The sequence below is a fragment of the Leuciscus leuciscus genome (assembly GCF_965113295.1).
Source record: "Leuciscus leuciscus genome assembly, chromosome: 6".
In the NCBI taxonomy this organism is placed as follows: Eukaryota; Metazoa; Chordata; class Actinopteri; order Cypriniformes; family Leuciscidae; genus Leuciscus; species Leuciscus leuciscus.
Window position 1 is genome coordinate 40,400,006 of NC_138730.1, and position 20,377 is coordinate 40,420,382.

The window sequence follows — 20,377 nt, forward strand, 5'->3', positions numbered from 1 at the left end:
GTTTAAATAGCAAATGCATTTGCTGCATTTTAAGTCATAATTTTTTTGTTATTTAAATGGTGCATTAGTAACGTGCACCATTCCCCTTGAATCAGACTTAAATTCTCTATGTCGTACATTAAAATGAATTAATGAAATCTGCAATACATTCATGTTGGTTCTGTTCTGTTTACCCTAAGGGGGGTTATTGCTGCTCTCCCTGCTCTTATCCATGCTAGGCTGCATGGATGCGCAGGGAGTTCTTGCCCAGAACAGAACCATACGGCCAATCCAAACTGTATACTAACTGTCAATCATATTTGACGATAGTGGTCCTGACAGAAATAGCGAATGCACCATGGTGCGAGCGCAACTGGTTTTTAAAGGGAATGGGAGATGAGACTCGGATTGGTTTATTGCACGTTACTCCCAAAACACTTATTACTCATTAAGAAAATAGGGACAACCCTTTTAGACCATGCACCGGGCGTACCGACCATTTTTCCCAACGTTGAACTAACAAAAGTGGATCGGACACGTCCTATGTGCACTTGCGCCGTGCGCTTTATACCACTCGATTAGATCGTTAAAATGGGCCCTTAGAGTTAGTGCCATGATGGTCAACCAAATCAAAAGCAGGTCTACCACCTGGTAGTTCAGTTGATTAACCATCTTGACAAGATTGGACCAGCTAATGTAATGCATCTATGTAAAACCACCTTAAACTAGGTTGTTGTTTTTTTTGTCCTTTTTTACTTCTACAGAAACTTTCACTCACTTGTTTTGTTTGTTTGCCCCACACAATCTCTCATCATCTGACGTTGGACATTTCCAGACAAATTGCATTTTATTTTTTCTCTCTGAAGTGCTCAGCATGCGGTCTTTAGGGGAACGCAGACAGCTGGGTCACTCTAAATATTTCTTTAACCTTTGTTGAACAACAAAAGCATTCGTTCTGTCCTGTACAGCGAACAACAGGCTAGCATCATTCCCAGAACACCGGCGTCCATCTCACGACAGCTGGACAGCAGAGACCGGATGGGATGTTTAGATTCCATCCATTCCACTGTTACCATGGGAATGACATAGCAGGTGCATTGCGTGTGAGGCTGAAGCCACTAGATTTGCTCAGAGGTACGGTATGAGCATCACTTCCTGTCCCAAGCCCACTCACCGCTGACATCAGGCTTTGGGTTTGGGTCAACCCGTCAGTTCAGGCCAAACTGTCGCTCTCTCTCAATCCTTTTCTTTTTCTTTTTCTCTTTAGTGGACACAAGTTGTGTTCCAGCGCCAGCTAAGGAAGTAACATGGCAGGCTCAATTAGTCAATGGATAAATCTACCCTCCAAAAAGGCCAAATGATCTTTGGGAGGAGAACGTATAAGAGGAGGGGGATTCCTCTGAGACTTTAAGAGTCATGCGATCACTGATGAAGACAAGGGAAAGACGAATAACAACAATGGGAAAAGAGAGAATAAAGGCCAGACAGAACGAAAGACTGAATGAGAATGAGTGAGAGAGAAGGGTTTCCCCAGAGCACAACTGGCATGATGCCACCAAGGCGGCGTCTACTATACTATCACTGCTAAGCAGTTATGAGGTTTCTACCGGCACTTTCCATGAATACGATACGCTTTAGTGTCCTATTACATTTTTTAAAGAACTGGAGGCCCAAATCCCATGCCTTACGCTGTGAGCGGCATCAGATTTGTTCGATAAGTGAAAAGAGGTGCAAGGGTTTGCTGTCTAACATGCCCAACTTAAATTAAATCTTATATAAAAGTGTTACCCAAATTTTTAAGTCAACACTCTGTGCCAGATGGTGTAGTTAAGACATCTACAAAAAAGGATGTATGCTAGACAGCAAAACTATGCACCTTTTTTCATGATGATTTGTTGACAAAGAAGCAATAATTACTTCAGATTTACAGATAATTACTTGTGGAAATTGCCACTAAATTTCACACAAATCTATTTTCATTGAGCAGCATTCCAGAGCTGTGTGTAAACGTAAACATCTGAGTTTCTCATCTTCTCTTTCCTCTTCTCTACTCTCCTCTATCTGAAGACTTTAAGCAACATCCATCTGTTATTTTGCACCTCTTCAAACCTCTGAGGGAAAATTGAGGACATACTGATATAGAAACACTCACTCGTGCACTTACCCATGGCCACAGGGAGAAAGACGATTAGTCACTGTCATTATGAACCCCAGTGAGGAAAGGCCTGACTGCTGCTCCTGGGACTGCCTTCACTTCATTGTTTCCCTTTCTTTGGCTCTGTTCAGAATGGCATTCTACCATACCATCAAACATCAGAATGAACAAATAAGTTTGGCAAAATGTGCAGTTTAAAAGCAGAGTGGAATTCTGTATCTCACAATGCAATGCACTAGACTTTTCTATGTGACAAATGAACAAAAAGCAATATGAACCATGTGAATTTATTTATCAAAAACATTTTTTTACACAATTTTATAAAATAAAAAACATACTATTTAAAAAAATATATACAGTAATGTATAACAAAAGTATACAGTATGAACCATATTCAGGGTACACACTAGACTAGGGGAATAAAAATTTAAAAAAGACAAATTTAGATATTTAGATAAGTAGCCAATCAGTGTTCATTTAGTTGTTTTGTTTTTTCTTACAGTTTTATTTATTTTTTGAATGTGCTTATATTTTTATATTTTGAGTTATGTTAATTTCCCTATGTACTTTTGTCATTTGATTAGCTGTTTTTTTTTAATATATATATTGCTATTTATCTTCAATTTATTTTATTTCAGATTTAGTTTTGGTTAGTTTTATAATGAATTTTTACTTAATTACTTAATTTTAGTGCTTCAAATTAAAGGTAACATTTCTAAATTTCAATTAGTTTAAGTTTTTCAACTAATATTTCGATTTTTAACAAAAATGTTTTTAATAGTTTTAGTTTTATTTACGATGATAAGTATCTTTCGATTGTTAAGTATTTAATTCACTGGATCATTAAAAATAAATTACCACATAATAGTAAGAATACAGTTTTAGTTATAAATATCTGCAAAACATAACCATATCATGATATATACAGTTACTGTAATAAAAAAAATACTGGTATTAAAAAACAAGATTCTGGTCATACCCGACCCAAGAAGATGGCATGTTTAATTTGACAAATTAATTCAAGGCTGTAAGGAAAAGATTCAGTGAACAAAATATGGGAAATTTAGATGCAAATGTTAAAACTTACATAACCATACAGTATTTCATTCCAAATATGGCCTCTGAATCCAAGTTTAGCAGAGAGGAATAAAACAAAGACAGGGTCATTTAATAAACATTCCAAACAAAGCCTTTGTCTATTAAACTTTTTCTCACGGACAGTGACTCAACATCCCAGTTTCTCTTTAATTCTGTGATTCCTTCTTAGTCTGAGATGATCAGAGCACACATTATCCTTAATAACTCCTTAAATCCTTTATTACTACAAACATACCCACTGTCACGATGAAGCTAGATAATTAGAATCAACTGTCTACTGAACTTCCTTAAACGAGATCCCACACAAATGAGAAGAGACAGATTCACACACACCGACAGAAACCTAAACAAACACATGCCTTCTAACTATACTCTTATAGTAATGATGGAAAACCTAAAATCATCATTCTAATTATGTATGTACGCCACAGGCTAATTATTAATCCAGGATGGAGACACTGTCTCTCGCAGTCTCTTGTATTGTTTACAGAAAAAAAATTCTCACAATCATTGCAAATATGTGGCAATATATACATTTTATACATTATTCTTAAAGGGATAGATCACCCAAAATCTATCATTATTTACTCACCCTCGTGTAATTTCAAAAATATGTATGACTTTTACTTCTGCACAAAAAAAAAGAAAAAAAAAAGAACATATGACCAAACAACATTGGACCCTCATTTACTCACCCTCAAGTTGTTCCAAACCTGTAGAAATTTCTCTCTTCTGCTGAACGCAAAAGAAGATATTTTGAAGAATATGGCTAAACAAACAGTAGATGGGCCCCATTGACTTCCATAGTATTTTTTCCAATACTATGGAAGTTAATGGGGCCCATCAACTGTTTGGTTACCCATATTCTTCAAAATATCTCCAGAAGAAAGACATTCATTCAGGTTTGGAAAAACTAGAGGCTGAGTAAATGATGACAGAATTTTCATTTTTGGGTGAACTATCCATTATACAGGCAAACACCGAGACATAAAAAATAAAATAAAAATCTTCTAAAGAAGTTATAGATCTTATAAGTCATAGACGTTATGAGTCATTTACTCACCCTTGTGTAGTTTCAAAGTCATTGAGCTTTGAAACAACATGCGGAGCTAGAGTAAACGATGACTCAGAAATGTTGAAATGTTAATTCTTGGGTGAACGATCCCTTTAAGGTGAGCATCTTATTATCCAGTGTTTTCAGCTTTTCAGAGGTTCTCAGTAAATGTTCCATCTCTGCATGTGCTGTGAATTCAACATGCATTTGGGAATGCTAAGTTTCACATTTGCCTAATTTCCAACATTTTTGTGGACAGAACTTTATAGCATTTCACAAGATTTCTAATGAGCATTTGTAAACCTGTTGTCACCAAAACATAAAGGTCTTCCTGCAGTTTTATGTCAAAATAAAAGCTTGAGGGTTTAACTATTGAAAGTGAATGAATGAATGAATGAATGAATGAATGTATATACAATCATTTTTGTTACATGTTAGGCACAACCAATTTTCCTCACTAACCCTGATCCATGCAGAAACTAAAGAACAATGGTTGAGAATCTATAAATCACTATAGAGACTATAGATTTCTCAGTCTTTCAAACACAGACACCACACACACACATCAGCAGCCGTAAAAGGCGATCAGCTCCATTGTTTGAACATTCCTGATTACTGCATGTGACCTGTCGACGGCGAAACCTTCTGCGCATATCTCCGCATTCGAGACACAACCATTAAAAACACTTCAGTGGAATGCAGTGAACAATCTGCGCTGTCTTGTGGATACGTTGCCAAAAGAAAACGGGCTGGGAAAGACAAAGGGATGATTGAAGAGCATAACCGAAAACTATGTATGTGGTTTGCACCCTTCTTGTGAGATGCAGAATGTGTAAGAGTATGTGTCCATTTCTGTGGAGTTACTGTGGCCGCAGATCGTGTTAAAATGAGCGTATCGTGAGTGCAGGACTGAAATAGTGTATGTGAGAACTCATTCATTCACACCAAAGCTTGATACTCATGAATGAACTGACAGAAGACCTTAATAACAACCGGTGCTCTCTGCCAAAGCACACACAAGGCTGCATACGACTGAGATTCTTTAAAGCCCCACTGCCGATTATGGTTTGGCCACTGGGTTCGACACTCGTGAGAGTGTGGGCAAGTACTCTAAATTCCCCTTCTAAAGAATGAATGCAGTAAAACCCAACCAAACCTCATAGAACTAGACTTCATAGAACATAATCTAACATAATTAATTTAAGACTTTAAATGCTTCTGAATGTTTGCAGCTAGTTCATATTTTCCTAAAAGACACATCTGGGGCTTTAATCAAGACGACGAGAAGAGGCTTCCTGTTCACATACAACCACCGCCAGTCTCTACCAATCACAATATGCCAAACCACATGGGGGAAAAAAACACTATGCCATTTCTACCAATTAAACAAGTCAAACTACGGTCAACAAAGAGGTACACAGAAACAGTTAACCCGTAAATTTGCCATACATCAATCCAAATCCAGGTTCATTAGAAAAAAAGAGTGCCTGTGGCAGCATTTCTGTAAAATATTACAGAGTTTCTTGCACATTTTGTGACAATTTCAAAGCGAAATATCAATGTACCAATTATTACATTGGTTGTTTTAGATATCTAGAAAGTTCAGTAATGAAATGTTCGGTGAGTGGCGCTGAAATTTTAATGCGCTATTGCATTTTAAAATAACATACCATCTACACTAAATCCTACCCTAAACCTATACTATAACGTTAACAAAAACAAACATGAGATATAAATACAAATACTGCAGTTCTTGAACTCTTAAATTGTGACTTGTGTTTCAATTAACTCGTACCCATGTGTTCCACATCGCAAGTACAATGCTGCACCAGGTGAGTTAAAAGTAATATATGGAGATGGTTATGTGTTGTACGTGTCAAAATGTATTAGTTTACAAAATGATGCATTATATGTTAAAAGCATTTTGAGGTCATTACATGGTGTAGTGCAGGTAACCGCATGAAAATAAGGGCCAGATTTCCTAAGAGCTTACGCAAGCGAGCGCAAACCCTTTTTTGGTGTTAAAAAACTACTGTCAGGATTTACTAAAGACACGCAGTGAAAAATTTGCGCTGAAAAGGCGTGGACAGGGTTATTTTTGGGGCTGAATTTATTGCATTTGCATTTGTAGGAGTTTCCCTTTCAGACACAACATTTATGGGAGGAGAGTATTTAAATGAATGAGATTTACTAAGGTTTAAGCTAGTCAATTTACTGGTATTTGTGCTATTTCCTAACGTCCAAAAAAAGAATGTCTTAACCCATTTTGCGTCTGTGATGTTAGTAGATCATCTGCACCTGATTATCAGCGGCTCTGCTTGTTTGCGACTCTACGATAATGCTCCAGTGCTGCTCTTAGTAGATTGAGTTGGTCATTATGGAAATGATCCCGCTGCGTCTGTGTTCATTAATTTGCGTGTCATCAGTAGATCACGCGCAGAACTTTCCACTCCCATCTGTGCTTTTATGGAATTGCACTCTCACGCTAATTTGCTCTGTTTAGAAAATCTGGCCCTGTGTCTTTATTAATCAATAATCTACCCCTGTTATCATTATTTTTCATGAAAAGGGAAAAAAGTGGTGGAGTTTTACTGCCGCTAGTGTTCATTTCAGCTGGAAACTGCAGTGAATTGTATGTATAAGTACATTTTGTACCTACACATTCAATATACAGAGGCAATTTTTCCAATGAGCTTATGTTGCTCTATCCATATAAATTCATCCATTTATCCATCAATCCATTCCTGTATCCATCTACAGTTATTTATCCATCCATTTCACTTATCTATCATCCATTCATCCCTCCATCCATCTATCCATCCATCCATCCATTCATGCATCCATGTACCCTGGAAGGCGGCGGCATGTGCAGAAATGAGATATTTCAGCTCAAAGCTGTATGATCTGATGTTCTGGGTGGTGTCTCTCAGGACTGCCGCTCTGTAGCTCTCTTCCATTCTTCGCGTACAACATGATGGCCCAGTGTGCTTGCACACCGACAGGTCCACATCTACAATAAAAGAGAAAAAAGTAACAGCACTTGTTAGACAGAAGTTGTACAAATCACGTTAGTGACACAATAAAAATATAAAATAAACCTGCACCAATTTGACCATTCACATGCATTCATCCAACTTAATACACAGCAGTTGTGGCATTGAGTGTTACTGAGGCTTTGCCTTGTGCATTGGAGAGATCTGGCAGGCGAAAAGATAGTATAATGAAACCTGAACCTCAGAAAGCTCTTGCACTCTCTTCATGGCTGAAACATAATTACTCAGGATGCACCACGTGCTTTGGGTCCCAGAAGGGTTAAGTCAGTTAAAGCAGCATTGAACCCCATGCCCGATGCCCCCGCCAGTCTAGGCCTTGCATGGGTATTTGTATTCCCAATAGTCTATATGAACTATGTAAATGAAAACAAAAACATGAATCTTTTAAATAACATGACATGCTGTAAAGCTGTATTTTAACACACAAGTGGAATAAGGGTTTCTGAATTTTCCATTGCATACATTTCGAAATGGCTTCCAAGCAAACTTTCCTAAATGGGAAACTCACTCAATAGACACGTTATGGTACATTCTGAAATATTCCAATTCATTGTCACTCGTTATACACAACATTATGAAACGACAAGAAATGTTCGATTACTGTTTCCATTGTTAATTAAATGACAGATTCCAGGTTTAAAAAAAGAACCAGCCGCTTTAATTTATGAATAAGGAGTATAAATATATCTTTAGAATAACGTGCCTCAAACTACATTTTTACAAAACGCCAAAAACCTATACATACAATTCATTGAACTTTCCAGCAAAAAAAACAAAACAAAAAAAAACTTTCTTTTTTTTACACAAAATATGATTACAGGCCAGGGCAGATTACTGATTAATAAAGACTTATTTTCACACAGTTCATTGCACAATATCTCAAAACACTTTTGCTGCATGATTTGTAATGTAAACTAATACATTTTGTTGAGTCTATTAACTATTAACTTTGTTAAAGAAAGAGAAACACACAGCAATGGAAAAAGTGAGATATGCAGACTGTCTGTTCATGATGACTGATGTTAGGCCTGTGAGGAAGCTTCATTCCATTTCCATGCTGTACAGACGTCCGCTATGCACTTTAGAGACTCAGGTCACTACTGTGACTCACAGGACATTATTGAAGAACTATCTGAGATTGAGTTTCAGCTGTGTGGGCAGACAGACCTCGTCTACATCAGGTCATCAAATACAAGTAAAAACCACAAGCACCTGCTCCGTAGGATGGTGTAAATAACAGTGGTCAGATTTTAAAGACACACACATACAGGTACATGTAACATGATCACAAATCCACTGCTGACATGACATGCCTTAGGGATGATGGAAACATATTGACCTTTAATAAAAAGAAGAAAAAAAGAAACTTAACAGCAGCATTACTAATTGAAATTTTGATTGGTAGATTCAATTATTTGCTGTGGACATATATTGACTATAAAATAATTAGAGGTTATAATTCAAGATTTACCTTTTAAAAAAAGCAAATGTAAAATAAACATTCTTTATGAAGCAAGAGAGACAGAAAGAGAGAGAGATTAAAGAGGAAGACTAAGAGACAAGTTTTGTGAAAAAAAATTTAGAAAAAATTTATTTTATTTAGTGCAACGCAATTCAATGAGGTCAAAAGTCAATAAATAAATTGTGTTACCTAACCCTAACCCTAAATTTTGTTGATCACTTTTAATATTTAAATAAATTGTTTTTAATTGACTGAACACTCTCAGAAAATGTGGTACAAAAGTTGTCACTAGGCCGGTCCCCTTTCAAAAGGTATTCATATGTACCATTTAGGTACTTGTATAAGGTACAACTATGCACTCTATAGGGGTAATAAGGTACAAAGGTGTACCTTTTGAAAGGGTACCTCACCAGTGACCACTTTTGTACCTTTTTTCTGAGAGTGAAGAAAATATATAGCTGGAATTTTCCTTAACAAAATGTCTGAAAAACCCTGGTCTAGAAGACTATCTGAAACCATCCCTGTCATCTGTCTTTCTCCAAGTCTTAATTAAGAGATGAGGGAATGAATTCAGCCCCTGGTGAGTAAATTAGGACCTCAGCAGGAGTCTGTGGTTCTGCCTGAGTGGACACTTCCTTATTCTGGGGTTCAAACTTAGCCAACCTGATCCCATAATCACCCTCAGGTGACAAAAACCATTCATTTGACTGGCCGGATTAAGTCTTTATTCCGTCCTTTTTTGCAACATCACAATGACTACCAATGACCAAAATTCCGACTACTGGTCAACCAGAACGAGTTGTGCAGAACCCAAACATGACATCCTCAGTATATGGAATGAAAATGTTATGGTTTATTTAGGTTAAGAAGACTTAAGCAATTTCCTGATGCTTGAAGTGCAGAAGCAATTTTATAGGAAAGGAAAGTCATTAAAGTAGACGGCAACCCAACTGATTTAACCCCTGGCTCCCCCCAAGTTCTTCTCAGGAAGCTCTCGCTGCTTTGAAGTGCTGGCGTATGCTGGAACCAGCAGGATATTTACCCACAACTGATGTGCTGTTTTTGGGATGAACCATGTGGAAAGAAAACATCTCTCTAAAGACCTGGGCAGCACACCTGCATTTCTCAAAGCCACAGGCGTGCGGCTCTGGTGTTTGGCTTTGTGGAGCGCTGGCTGGCATTTTCGCCCACAGTAAGAGAGTGAAAAGCTGATGCAGAGGAAAAGCTGGCGGATTGGGCTGAAATCAGAAGAAGAGGCAAAAGTGTGGAACCTCAAAGTGATTCGCAGACACTAACACAAGAGTCCAAGTTAAGTTAAAGTCAAATCTGTGGTCAAACTAGACAGGAGCTACGATCACGACAAAATGCAGTTGTCAAACTGACCACTAGGGCCATGGGCACAAGTGCTCATGGCCTTAATGTGCACACACACAAAGCACTCCACATGAATACAAAGTTAATAACTTATGCTGTACACACCAAAAGATTTTTTACATCTTATAAGATTTTCAAAATGTGATAGACCACAAACATGAGGACAACAAATCCTAGATTTAACCGTTTTGCTCCTATAGTGTGTGGTGTGCCATGATGTGACAAAGACAGCACACCACACACGAACAGATTTTCAACCAGAGTCTTGACTGTGAACACAGGAAATCTCGCAAAATCTCGCGAGACCTCAGAATAAGCATGGCGGACGATATGCAGGAAGAAATTGCGATGATGGTGTTTGCATCATCTCGCTTTCTGATTGGATATTGTTTTGTTTCACGTGATAATCTCCAGAGCGTGCGCGCGTTTGTCCTCGGGGTTCCCCCCACACATCAGGATTTCTGATCGTAAATATTAAACATGTTGAATATTTACGATTCGCGATCGGGGCGGCTCCGACCTTCTTCCGATCAGGTTCGGACACTCTTTACACACCTCACACCAAGGGAAAATCTGATAAGATAATCTGTAGAACCATCAAGACAATCGGGACAGAGCTAGGATTGTCGGAAGGGGGGAAATCGGCCCAAAATCAGCCCAATTATCTTTTGGTGTGTACCCAGCATTAGAGAACACACCACCTCAAATATAAACTGGTTCCTGAAACTTGTCTCAACCCTCCGGTGCTGTTCGATCAAAAAAAAATTTGGGGGGGGTTCTAAGAATGTTTTACTTCATAGGAATGGCACAAAACTTGGCAAAGGTTTTGGCACTTGCTGTGTGAAAAAAATAATGGACATGATTCGAAATTTGTTAAATGACTGCATTGTAAACAAACGGGAAGTGAATTTCATCTAGTGGAAGCGTTTTGTTTCTGCGCACAAACAAAATCTTACCGAAAGCTAATTTTTTTTGAGATATCAACCTCAAATTTGGAACAACTTGTTTAGATTTATGGCTTTCATCTTCTCACAGTTTTAAAGTAAAACTTGTTTTGAAAAGAAATTTACTTTAGCAATAATCTGCCAAGAAGAGACCAAGCTTAAGTCTGTGCTCCAAAGCCTTCAAGGTTTACAACATTTTAAGTTGACAGGTAATAAATGGATCATAACTATACTATAAATATAATTTAGTAACATAAAATCTGCAATACTGTAATACTACACCTACAGTACAAGCAAAAAGAAAATGAACAAAAAGGTGAAGGCGTGTGAGGCAAGATTCAGGAATAAGGTGTAATTTGGGCTCTCGACTCGAGTACTCTGTGATGCTGAATGTAAGAGAGGAATGAAAAACATGATCGAACTAAAATATAGTCCATTTCACTGAAATAAAAAAATAACACCAGAGGGTACTTTGGTGCTTAAGTATATACACCAGTACATCCTCAGCTAAAAAACTATACAATTATCAGATATTAGAAATATCATTACCTAATAAATTTTACTTGGTTAAGTACTTGGAGTTGGTTCAAAACAGCAGGAATATCCTTACCCGGCCTCAACAGTTCAAACATGGCAGATATATTTCCCCCTTGACCTGGGCCAGCCCTTAAAACATACCAGGAATTTTTGTATCAGACTCAAAAGACTGAGAAACCACAGATTCACAGTAATATGAACCTTTGGTCCACTTTCAATATAATTTGAAACAATAATTTTGACATTTCTTTATAACTTTAAAAGCTTTTTTGCTATACATTTCATATTTGCTATGTTATGAATAAAATATTGCATATTTTAATAATAAAATAGAAATACAATACAAATTTCAATAAAACATTATCTATGTTTTCCAACTAGAAAACATTAGCTAACAAATCAGCACAATTTGCAACTACAAGAAATCACATAAAACGTTTTAATAAACTTTAGTGTGCAAAACAAGATCAATTCATGTAAAATTTTCAGTAGCAGTGCAGCACTGGGCTGAAATTTTCACAATCGGTTGATCCTTATTGTTGAGCCGTATTGCTTAAAGGTATAGCGGAGGATCTTTCCAAATTTTAGATAAGACCCGCCCTCTCCACTTTTTGAAAAGTTTGATTGATTCACCAGAATGATTGACAATTAGGAGGACCAATAGTTTAGACTACCCACCAGGAAGTAAAACATCCTCCGCTATACCTTTAAGTGCTAAAAGATGCAATGGATACTCAAAAATGTTCCCTTAGGGTTTGAACATAACCTCTCAGTTAAAGGCACACAATTGCAAACAATTGAAGCCCAAACCACCAAGGAGAATGTTTCTCATAATACACCTCTATGTAGTTTCAAATAGGTATACTTATACATCAAATCTCCATAAAATAAGTGGACCCTAATTTGGACTCTCCACTTGAGTACTCTGCAAAGCTGAAGGCGAGAGAGGACCGGGGGGGGGAAAACAAGCCAGGAACTCCAATCCAATTAAAGTCTGTGATAGCAAGTCAGACACATAAGAAGATCAGGGGGAGACTGAGATCAGTTCTTACCGGGACTCAAAGACAGAACTAGACATGTTGAACTGGTAAATGGGGGATTTTCTGGAACAAACAACCCTACCAAGTACTGACTGTATTCTTGTAGCTCAAACAGTACAGCATGGTGCTAGCAATGCAAGAGTCATGGGCTCGATTCCCAAAGAATTCATGAGTTAATAAAATGTATACCGTGACTGTAATGTAAGATGCTTTAAATAAAAGCATCTGCCAAGTGCATAAATGTAAATGAATGGAGACTGTAATAATACACAGTACAAGCAAAAAACATGAACAAAAAGGTAAAGGCATGTAAGACTCGGGTATATGGTGTATCTAAAGCAACTCAAGGACACAATGGTCATGGCTCAGCCCTCACAGTGCTTGAACCAAAAACTTTCTGGTTATAAGCCCAAATTTTTATGTATTACACCACAATTTTATCTGCTACGCAAATACCAACATGCTTTGGCATTAGCATACAGGGTTCTGGATGCACTAAAAGGGTGTTTTGCTGAGGGCAGAGAGACTAAGGGGAGGGCCTGCAGGTGTTAAAGTCTGAAGAAGACTAAATATTAAAAGACGTTTGGTCTTTCTTCTCATGCCAGAGATTCAAAGCATGAATGCATGGCTGTTCTACACCTTTCATCATAGAACAGCGTTTACCTCAAAAGTCCCCATCAAAAAAGCATTTGATGTTCCAAACAAGTATAAAAAAAATTAGTGGTGGGGATATTCAAGCCAGGTTAGTTTAAGCCAATGTGGCTTTGCTGTTTACATTCCAGTCACATTTAGTTTCTGGAGACTAAAGAAGAAGGAAAAAAATGGAAAAACATAAAAAAAAAAAAGTATATATTTTATATTATACAAATATAAGAAAAAAATATGTAAATCCTCAGCTAAAAAACTATAAAATTATCAGATATTAGAAATATCGTTACCTAATAAATTTAACTTGGATACACAGGGTGAGCAACTTCTGAAACCATAAATAGACAAGGCAGTAATATTGTGTAGCTGTTGAGACCAGGCTAAAGCTCTTACTCAGCAAATAATCCATCTAGATAATTATAAAACAATGCAGCAGACAAGAGGCAAGTCAGACTGCCGTAACTGACTGGCTAACAAACCTCCATATGAATGGCTTAACCCACTAGACAGATAAAGGTCTCTGCAACTTAATTAACTAAAGAACTTTTGACCCAACAGAATGGCTGGAAATCCAATACTGATTAATTAGGCCTGGATTAGCAAGATTTAATGGTGTGGAGTGTAGGACTGACTGTCCTTTAAATATTTGATTGCTGCTTGCTTCATTTCATTAAACGAGTCATAATTAACACTTCCTTAACCCTTCCTCTTTTTAAAGGCTCATCTAAAGTAGCATCATGCCTGAGGAGAAAAGGGTCATTTTTTGTTTCATTTTAATTAACAACACACACACACACGCACAAACAGAAGATATAGACCTGAAGAACTGAAGCTGGTTATAAGAAAATAATCACATAAACATACACAAGGTCCTGAAAACTCTTGAATATCCATGCTTAAAGACTCACGGGATTAGTTATGAACACAGCCATTTTTGAAAGAGAGCCTGGGTTTCAGAGGTGGAGATTCAGGAAGCTGCTTTGCTTGGCATCTGATCTGAGAACATACAGTGATTCTCATGCCCTCAGATCCTGTCAGCGCTTCTGAAGAGAGGGAGCGAACCCAGATTTCAACCCTCTGCAGCATTAAATGGGCGGTCACTACACTTTTTGTTCCACTGACTTCCATTCATATGCATACAAATGCGTCAGACCGGAAACGGAAGCTCATGCGAAAGGTTTTGCATTTCGCTGCGTGCCAAAGTTCAAGTTTGGTGAACTCTGACCTGTGAATTTGCATCATGTGAAGATGTGTGACCATGGATGGATGGATGGATGGATGGATGGATGGATGGATGGATGGATGGATGGATGGATGGATGGATGGATGGATGGATGGATGGATGGATGGATGGATGGATGGATGGATGGATGGATGGATGGATGGATGGATGGATGGATGGATGGATGGATGGATGGATGGATGGATGGATGGATGGATGGATGGATGGATGGATGGATGGATGGATGGATGGATGGATGGATGGAACAAAAATAAAAACATCACTGAACTTACTTAAGCTGGACTGTGACGCTATTTTCTTCTGGAAACACACTTTGTTGCATTATTTTCCTGTTATCTCTGTAAATCTGCTTTGAAACAATCTGTATTGTAAAAAGCGCTAAATCAATAAATGTGACTTGACTTCACATGAGGGTAAGTAAATGATGACAGCATTTTCTATTCAACAATATCAATGTTCATTTATTGGCAGCACAAAGCTTCATCTGAGAGTTCTACGTTCTAAGACTCTGCTCATAGGAGAAACTCACTCAGAAAATGAGAATTCCAGTCTATCTGCAACAAAAGCAATTTAGAACTTATTTAATCATTTGGCTCACTTTAAACTTTTATTTTGTGGACCGCAAAAATGAAATAAAGACTTTAATGATCTTAGGAGGAAGGCAAAAGCGCTAAACTGAGATATATTGTAATTATGGTTTTGCTGTGGTATGGTCTTGGCTCCCAGAGGAACGATTTCTATGCTAAGTCTACAAATCAGCATTCAGTCAAATAAACAGGAGAAATTGTACCAGTGCACAAGGTGTCTACTGAGAGACCAGACTCATTAAGACTCTCATAAATGCTCGAAATTCTTCTGCACATCTAGACCTTTAGTCCAGTCATTTTATGAAAAAAGGTTGAACAAATTGCAGCAGAAGCAAACTCAACTGATTTTGTATCCTCGATATGTCCTGAGTAAGGGAAAAAAAAGCCCAGAAGAATCCCATTAGGGGAAAGTTTCGAAAAAGACCCAAATATAGCCTATTCATACGCCTAGTCATTCTTTTTCTTACTTGAAGAGGGTAAAAAATGTAACCTTTAGATATCACCATGAAAATTACTGAGTTGATTACTTACATCAAGACAAACAAAAAATGTATAACAAGTTTTTTGAAATTGTTTGTTAACATGGACAAACGGTGCATAATCTAATTACGTTTGTGCTAATTTGCATAAATACCACAACAGATCTAAACATTGGGTATAGCCAGGTGAAAATGTCTTGTTGAATCTTGGTGACACATAACAGTAAAATACTTAATGTTAAGGTCTGGAACCCATTTAGGCTACCCATGAGCATTAATACATAGAGGCAGGAAGAAGTACTTTAGAAACCAGCCTTTATTCATTTTTAAGAGATTGGGTTTGGGGCTGGGTCCGTGTGAGTTGATTATATGCATTGTTCCAGTGTTTAGAAAACACTTCTTACAGGTGAAATGATTTCTGTAAATCCAGTGATCAAATGCTCATGACTAGTGGCTGATCTGCGTGTGCAGTTCAACAAACCTGGAAGACCTTCTGAACGTATAAGCAGTAGGCTTTTTATAAAGGAACATTTTAAAGATACATTTATATTTATAAATAATTGACATGCCATTGTGAGAACAACATGTAATCATGTAATAAATAAAAAAGTAACTGTAGTCTGATTGCAAGTGTTTTAAAATGTAATGTAATTAATTAAGTGCTTAATTTTTGGAATCTTGGCATTCAACTTTTAGCTAACCCTAATCAACACCATCTTGGAAAACTTGCCATCTGTTGCTCTTCAGGACTTCTTGAAAAATATCTCAGTCTCAGTCAAAGAATAGGTGTTACACACACCTTGACTGAAAGGTGTTATAGTTTCACAACTCATTTTGCCAGTACAGTAGGTGCTCATACACATTGGCTGAATTCAAATTGACTAAAAAAATAATAAAATAAAAAAATCTAAAGGAAAATATACGTTTTTCATGAAAAATCTTAAATGTTATTTGAAAGTTGAAGGAAAAAAAGTTTAAAAAGACATAGACAAAGCGATAAAAGATAGAGCGATAGATCAACAGAATTATAAAATTACAACAATAGACGGACGGATAGATAAATGTGAAGACATCACCGTTTAAAGCATATTGTACACCACTTTATACATTTGTGGACAAATTATAGAACATCTAGCTTACGGAGGCTTAAAGAAGCGTACAATGATGCAATGAGAATTTTATTAAGGAGACCTAGATGGCATAGTGCAAGTGAGATGTTTGTAAGTGTGGGAGTTAACACATAAAGCTGTGTTATGGAATCTTATGTACAAATGTATTTACCGACTTAATGCTTCTAAAAAATAGATTATCATGGGTCTATCAAATACAAGGTTTAGCACTACACAATGTCAGTCTAAATTGTGGAAACACATTGATTTTTAATTTTTTTATTGTTGTTGTTATATGTTGGGTGTGTTTTAAAAAATTGGACCCTGAATGATAAAGTTTTGATTGATAAATGGATGGACAGATGGATGGACGGACGGACGGACGGACGCATGGATGGACAGAATGAATAACAGATAGACAAACAGATATAGACAGACAGATAAAGTGACATGGATGGATGATAAAACAATAGACAGAATGAGCAGAGACAGATATATGGATAGACGAATAGAACAACAGACAGATCAACAGATAAAGTGACAAGGATGGATGGATGGATGGATGGATGGATGGATGGATGGATGGATGGATGGATGGATGGATGGATGGATGGATGGATGGATGGATGGATGGATGGATGGATGGATGGATGGATGGATGGATGGATGGATGGATGGATGGATGGAAAAACGATAGACAGAATGACTGACATACACCTACTGTCAAGCAAATTACTGACAAGTTATCAAGGCAGTTGGCTTCTATTTCAGCAGCCACCTTAATACCTCGATCACCTGGTTCAAGTGTGTATGATTAGTATTTGATTACTAAACTATGCAGGTAGGTTGATCTCTAGGAGCAGGATGGGCATCCCTGTCATTGGAGAACCGGACTTGGCTGTGAGTTCGTGCACCGTGAGAACTTTGGCCCTGAGTATTTGTAACCGGTGAGCTCGACCGATGTCATTCCACCAAGGCTCACTCCTGTCCGCTGAGTCATGTGTCAAAGCAGCTGGCTGAATGCATCTGTCAACACTGATTCCCTTAACCTGACACGATCCTTGTCTGAAGTTTACCAAGACATACTATTTACAGTGCAGAGTCGAGAGCCTTACAGCACACTTGGGCATTAACATTGACTTTGTGGGAGGGAAAATCAGTCAATAAACTTGTAAAACCTATGGAAATTACATTTTCCTGTCAGGAGCAACAAAATGAAGAAAGAAAACATTCCACTTGAATTCCATTTATAAGGCTAATGAATATATTGATTATAATGTATTTGAAAAACTTGACTCTACATGAATATTCTTTTCAGAAATCACATCTAATCATGCCATGCATTTTAATACTCAATATGCATTAAGTGGGGGGTTTTATCATGCAACTTCATGTGAGCTGTTAAAAGTTCAGAGACACCATGAAACATGCAGAGACATGATAACATTTCTAGTAAGTAAATACAGTGAGCAGCTGATGGTTTTCACTGTGGGAATTTTTAGCATGGACATATTTCAGTAACTCAGGAACCGATTTGACAGCACTAGAAACGGACGAGTAGTGCAACAAATGCTGTTTGAGACACAACCTTTAGGCACTACCTTTAAAGTTCCTTGTGGGCAAATTGCACTTGTTTAAGAATTTCCCATGCACAAATAATTTGTGCTTGTCAGGGTCAAAGGATACCTAAAGAATGCCCTTCATCAATAGAGCACACTATGGGAATTCAAAAAATCAATATAGAAACCACAGCACCTGGTTGCTCGCCACAAATATTTACCATAGTAATTGGCCTACCCATACAGTAGGCTAATCTATATCTGCCAAAATACCTAATTAATCACAGATATTGTTGCTTCAAAAACACTGGTCAAAGCAAGTAGGCTAAATAAATGAACACAATGAATGACATAAAGATTCAAAGAGTTTCTAACTCTGAGGAAAATCATGTCGGTTAGAGGCTACCTATGATTTTACAAGACAATTAAGCAGATGAAGAAGACTAACTGATATTTTCGGCGGCAACTCTTTACCATGTAAAATTCAAAGCAGGAACATCCATAAAACATAGCGACAGTTTCGTCACAGTCATTGCGTTCACACTCACCTGTAGCAGGTGTTTCCGGCACCCATTTCAGCTGGCCGATCTGACGCACCTGAAACGCCGTTTTCACCTCGTGACAGCTGTGAGCGCGCGCGGCGGACAGTGTCGCGAGCTCCACCGCGAGCACCGCAATAATCCAGCTGACATTCACGCGTGACATGACGGCATTTCAGTGGAGAAATCAGTGCGGTAGAATTGCTTATCTCTGATCAGAAACTGGCTGCAAAATGTGTAAAAAGAAAAGAGGAGAAAGTCGCCCGTGTTGGACTTTCACATGCTGCACCGGCTGGATGAGTCCTTCCTTCCCAGACCGAGACGGGAAAACTAGCGCCCCTGCGTCCCGTTCACTGAGAGTGTCACTGAATTCATTCAGCATGTGGAATCATTCAGAAATCTCTCTCTCTCTCTCTCTCTCTCTCTCTCTCACTCACTCACTCACTCTCTCACTCACAGTCAACAAAAATGTTGTCTACTGCATGACTGTCAGAATTTACAATTCCCAGGGGGGGGGGGGGGGGGGGGTAAGAGATAAGGCAACATAAACATACATTTTACTTATCAAATAATAATAAAAAGTCTAGAAATATAAAAATTGATAGCCTATACTCCTTTTCAAAAAAAAAATTCCAGTCTCAAAGTACTTTATATTGTATAATATTACCAAAGCTTCCTTACATGATCTACTCTAATTATTGAAATGGCCAAATATAATCAGTGCAATATTTACAATCTTATTTATATCAACTCGGTAATTCCAAAATCATGACAAAACACTGCCTGCCCCGTGTGAGGCTCGAACTCACGACCTTCAGATTATGAGACTGACGCGCTGCCTACTGCGCCAACGAGGCCGATGCAGAGAGGAAGTAAGCGCTAGTCACAACGCTTCTGATTGGCTGATAATCGTTTCTAATTATTTGTTGGCGTCGACTGTGATTGGTCATGGAAGTTTTTAAAAGCGGCTTGAACGAAGTCATTTTCGTTTTTACCTGCTAATGTTATTCAGTGTTTTAATGTTGTTCATGCCCACAACAACACTGTACTGCATAATCCTAGTTGTGTCAAACCCATCCTTTATTTAAAAATAAAATCACCCCTCTTAAACATTATTATTTCTAACTATATATTATATATAAAAAGGGGGTTGTGTCTGATTACGACGGTGTAATCTGAATGTGCACAGGTTAGAACCACTGATCAATGGTTAGAACCCTTTAACAGTACAAGGTTACATAGAAGTCTATGCTTTCGTGATGAGTTGTCTCCCTCTGCCGGACAACCAGTTTACTCACATCTACTCTCAACCAAAAGTTTTTTTATTTATTTATTTTTCTCAACCAGAAAGTTGATTTCGTAATCAATACAGTTGTATGTTATGCATCAAATGCACAATAATACAACCTGTATAATACAGCATTCATGTGTTTGTTTGTCTGTTTATTTGTTAACAATGAAATATGATTTGTGCAAACTCCATTTATATATATTATATATTATTAACTCCAGCAGTC

General features: G+C 37.7%; 1 protein-coding gene across 3 annotated transcripts in view; it reads right to left on the minus strand.

Moving 5' to 3' along the window:
• gpc5c (glypican 5c) overlaps positions 1-19,277 on the minus strand; it is a 118,714-nt gene extending 99,437 nt beyond the window's left edge. The window contains exons 1-2 of one of the 3 annotated variants that reach the window (XM_082173562.1): positions 18,870-19,273; positions 7,135-7,296 (exon numbers count right to left, since the gene is read on the minus strand). In XM_082173562.1, the coding sequence (XP_082029688.1) occupies positions 7,135-7,296; positions 18,870-19,026 (319 nt within the window). In that variant the 5' untranslated portion in view covers positions 19,027-19,273. Of the gene's footprint in view, positions 1-7,134; positions 7,297-18,869 lie in introns of all 3 variants that reach the window. The other 2 variants (XM_082173563.1, XM_082173564.1) reach the window with 2 other exon arrangements.
• Positions 19,278-20,377: the final 1,100 nt, after the last annotated feature.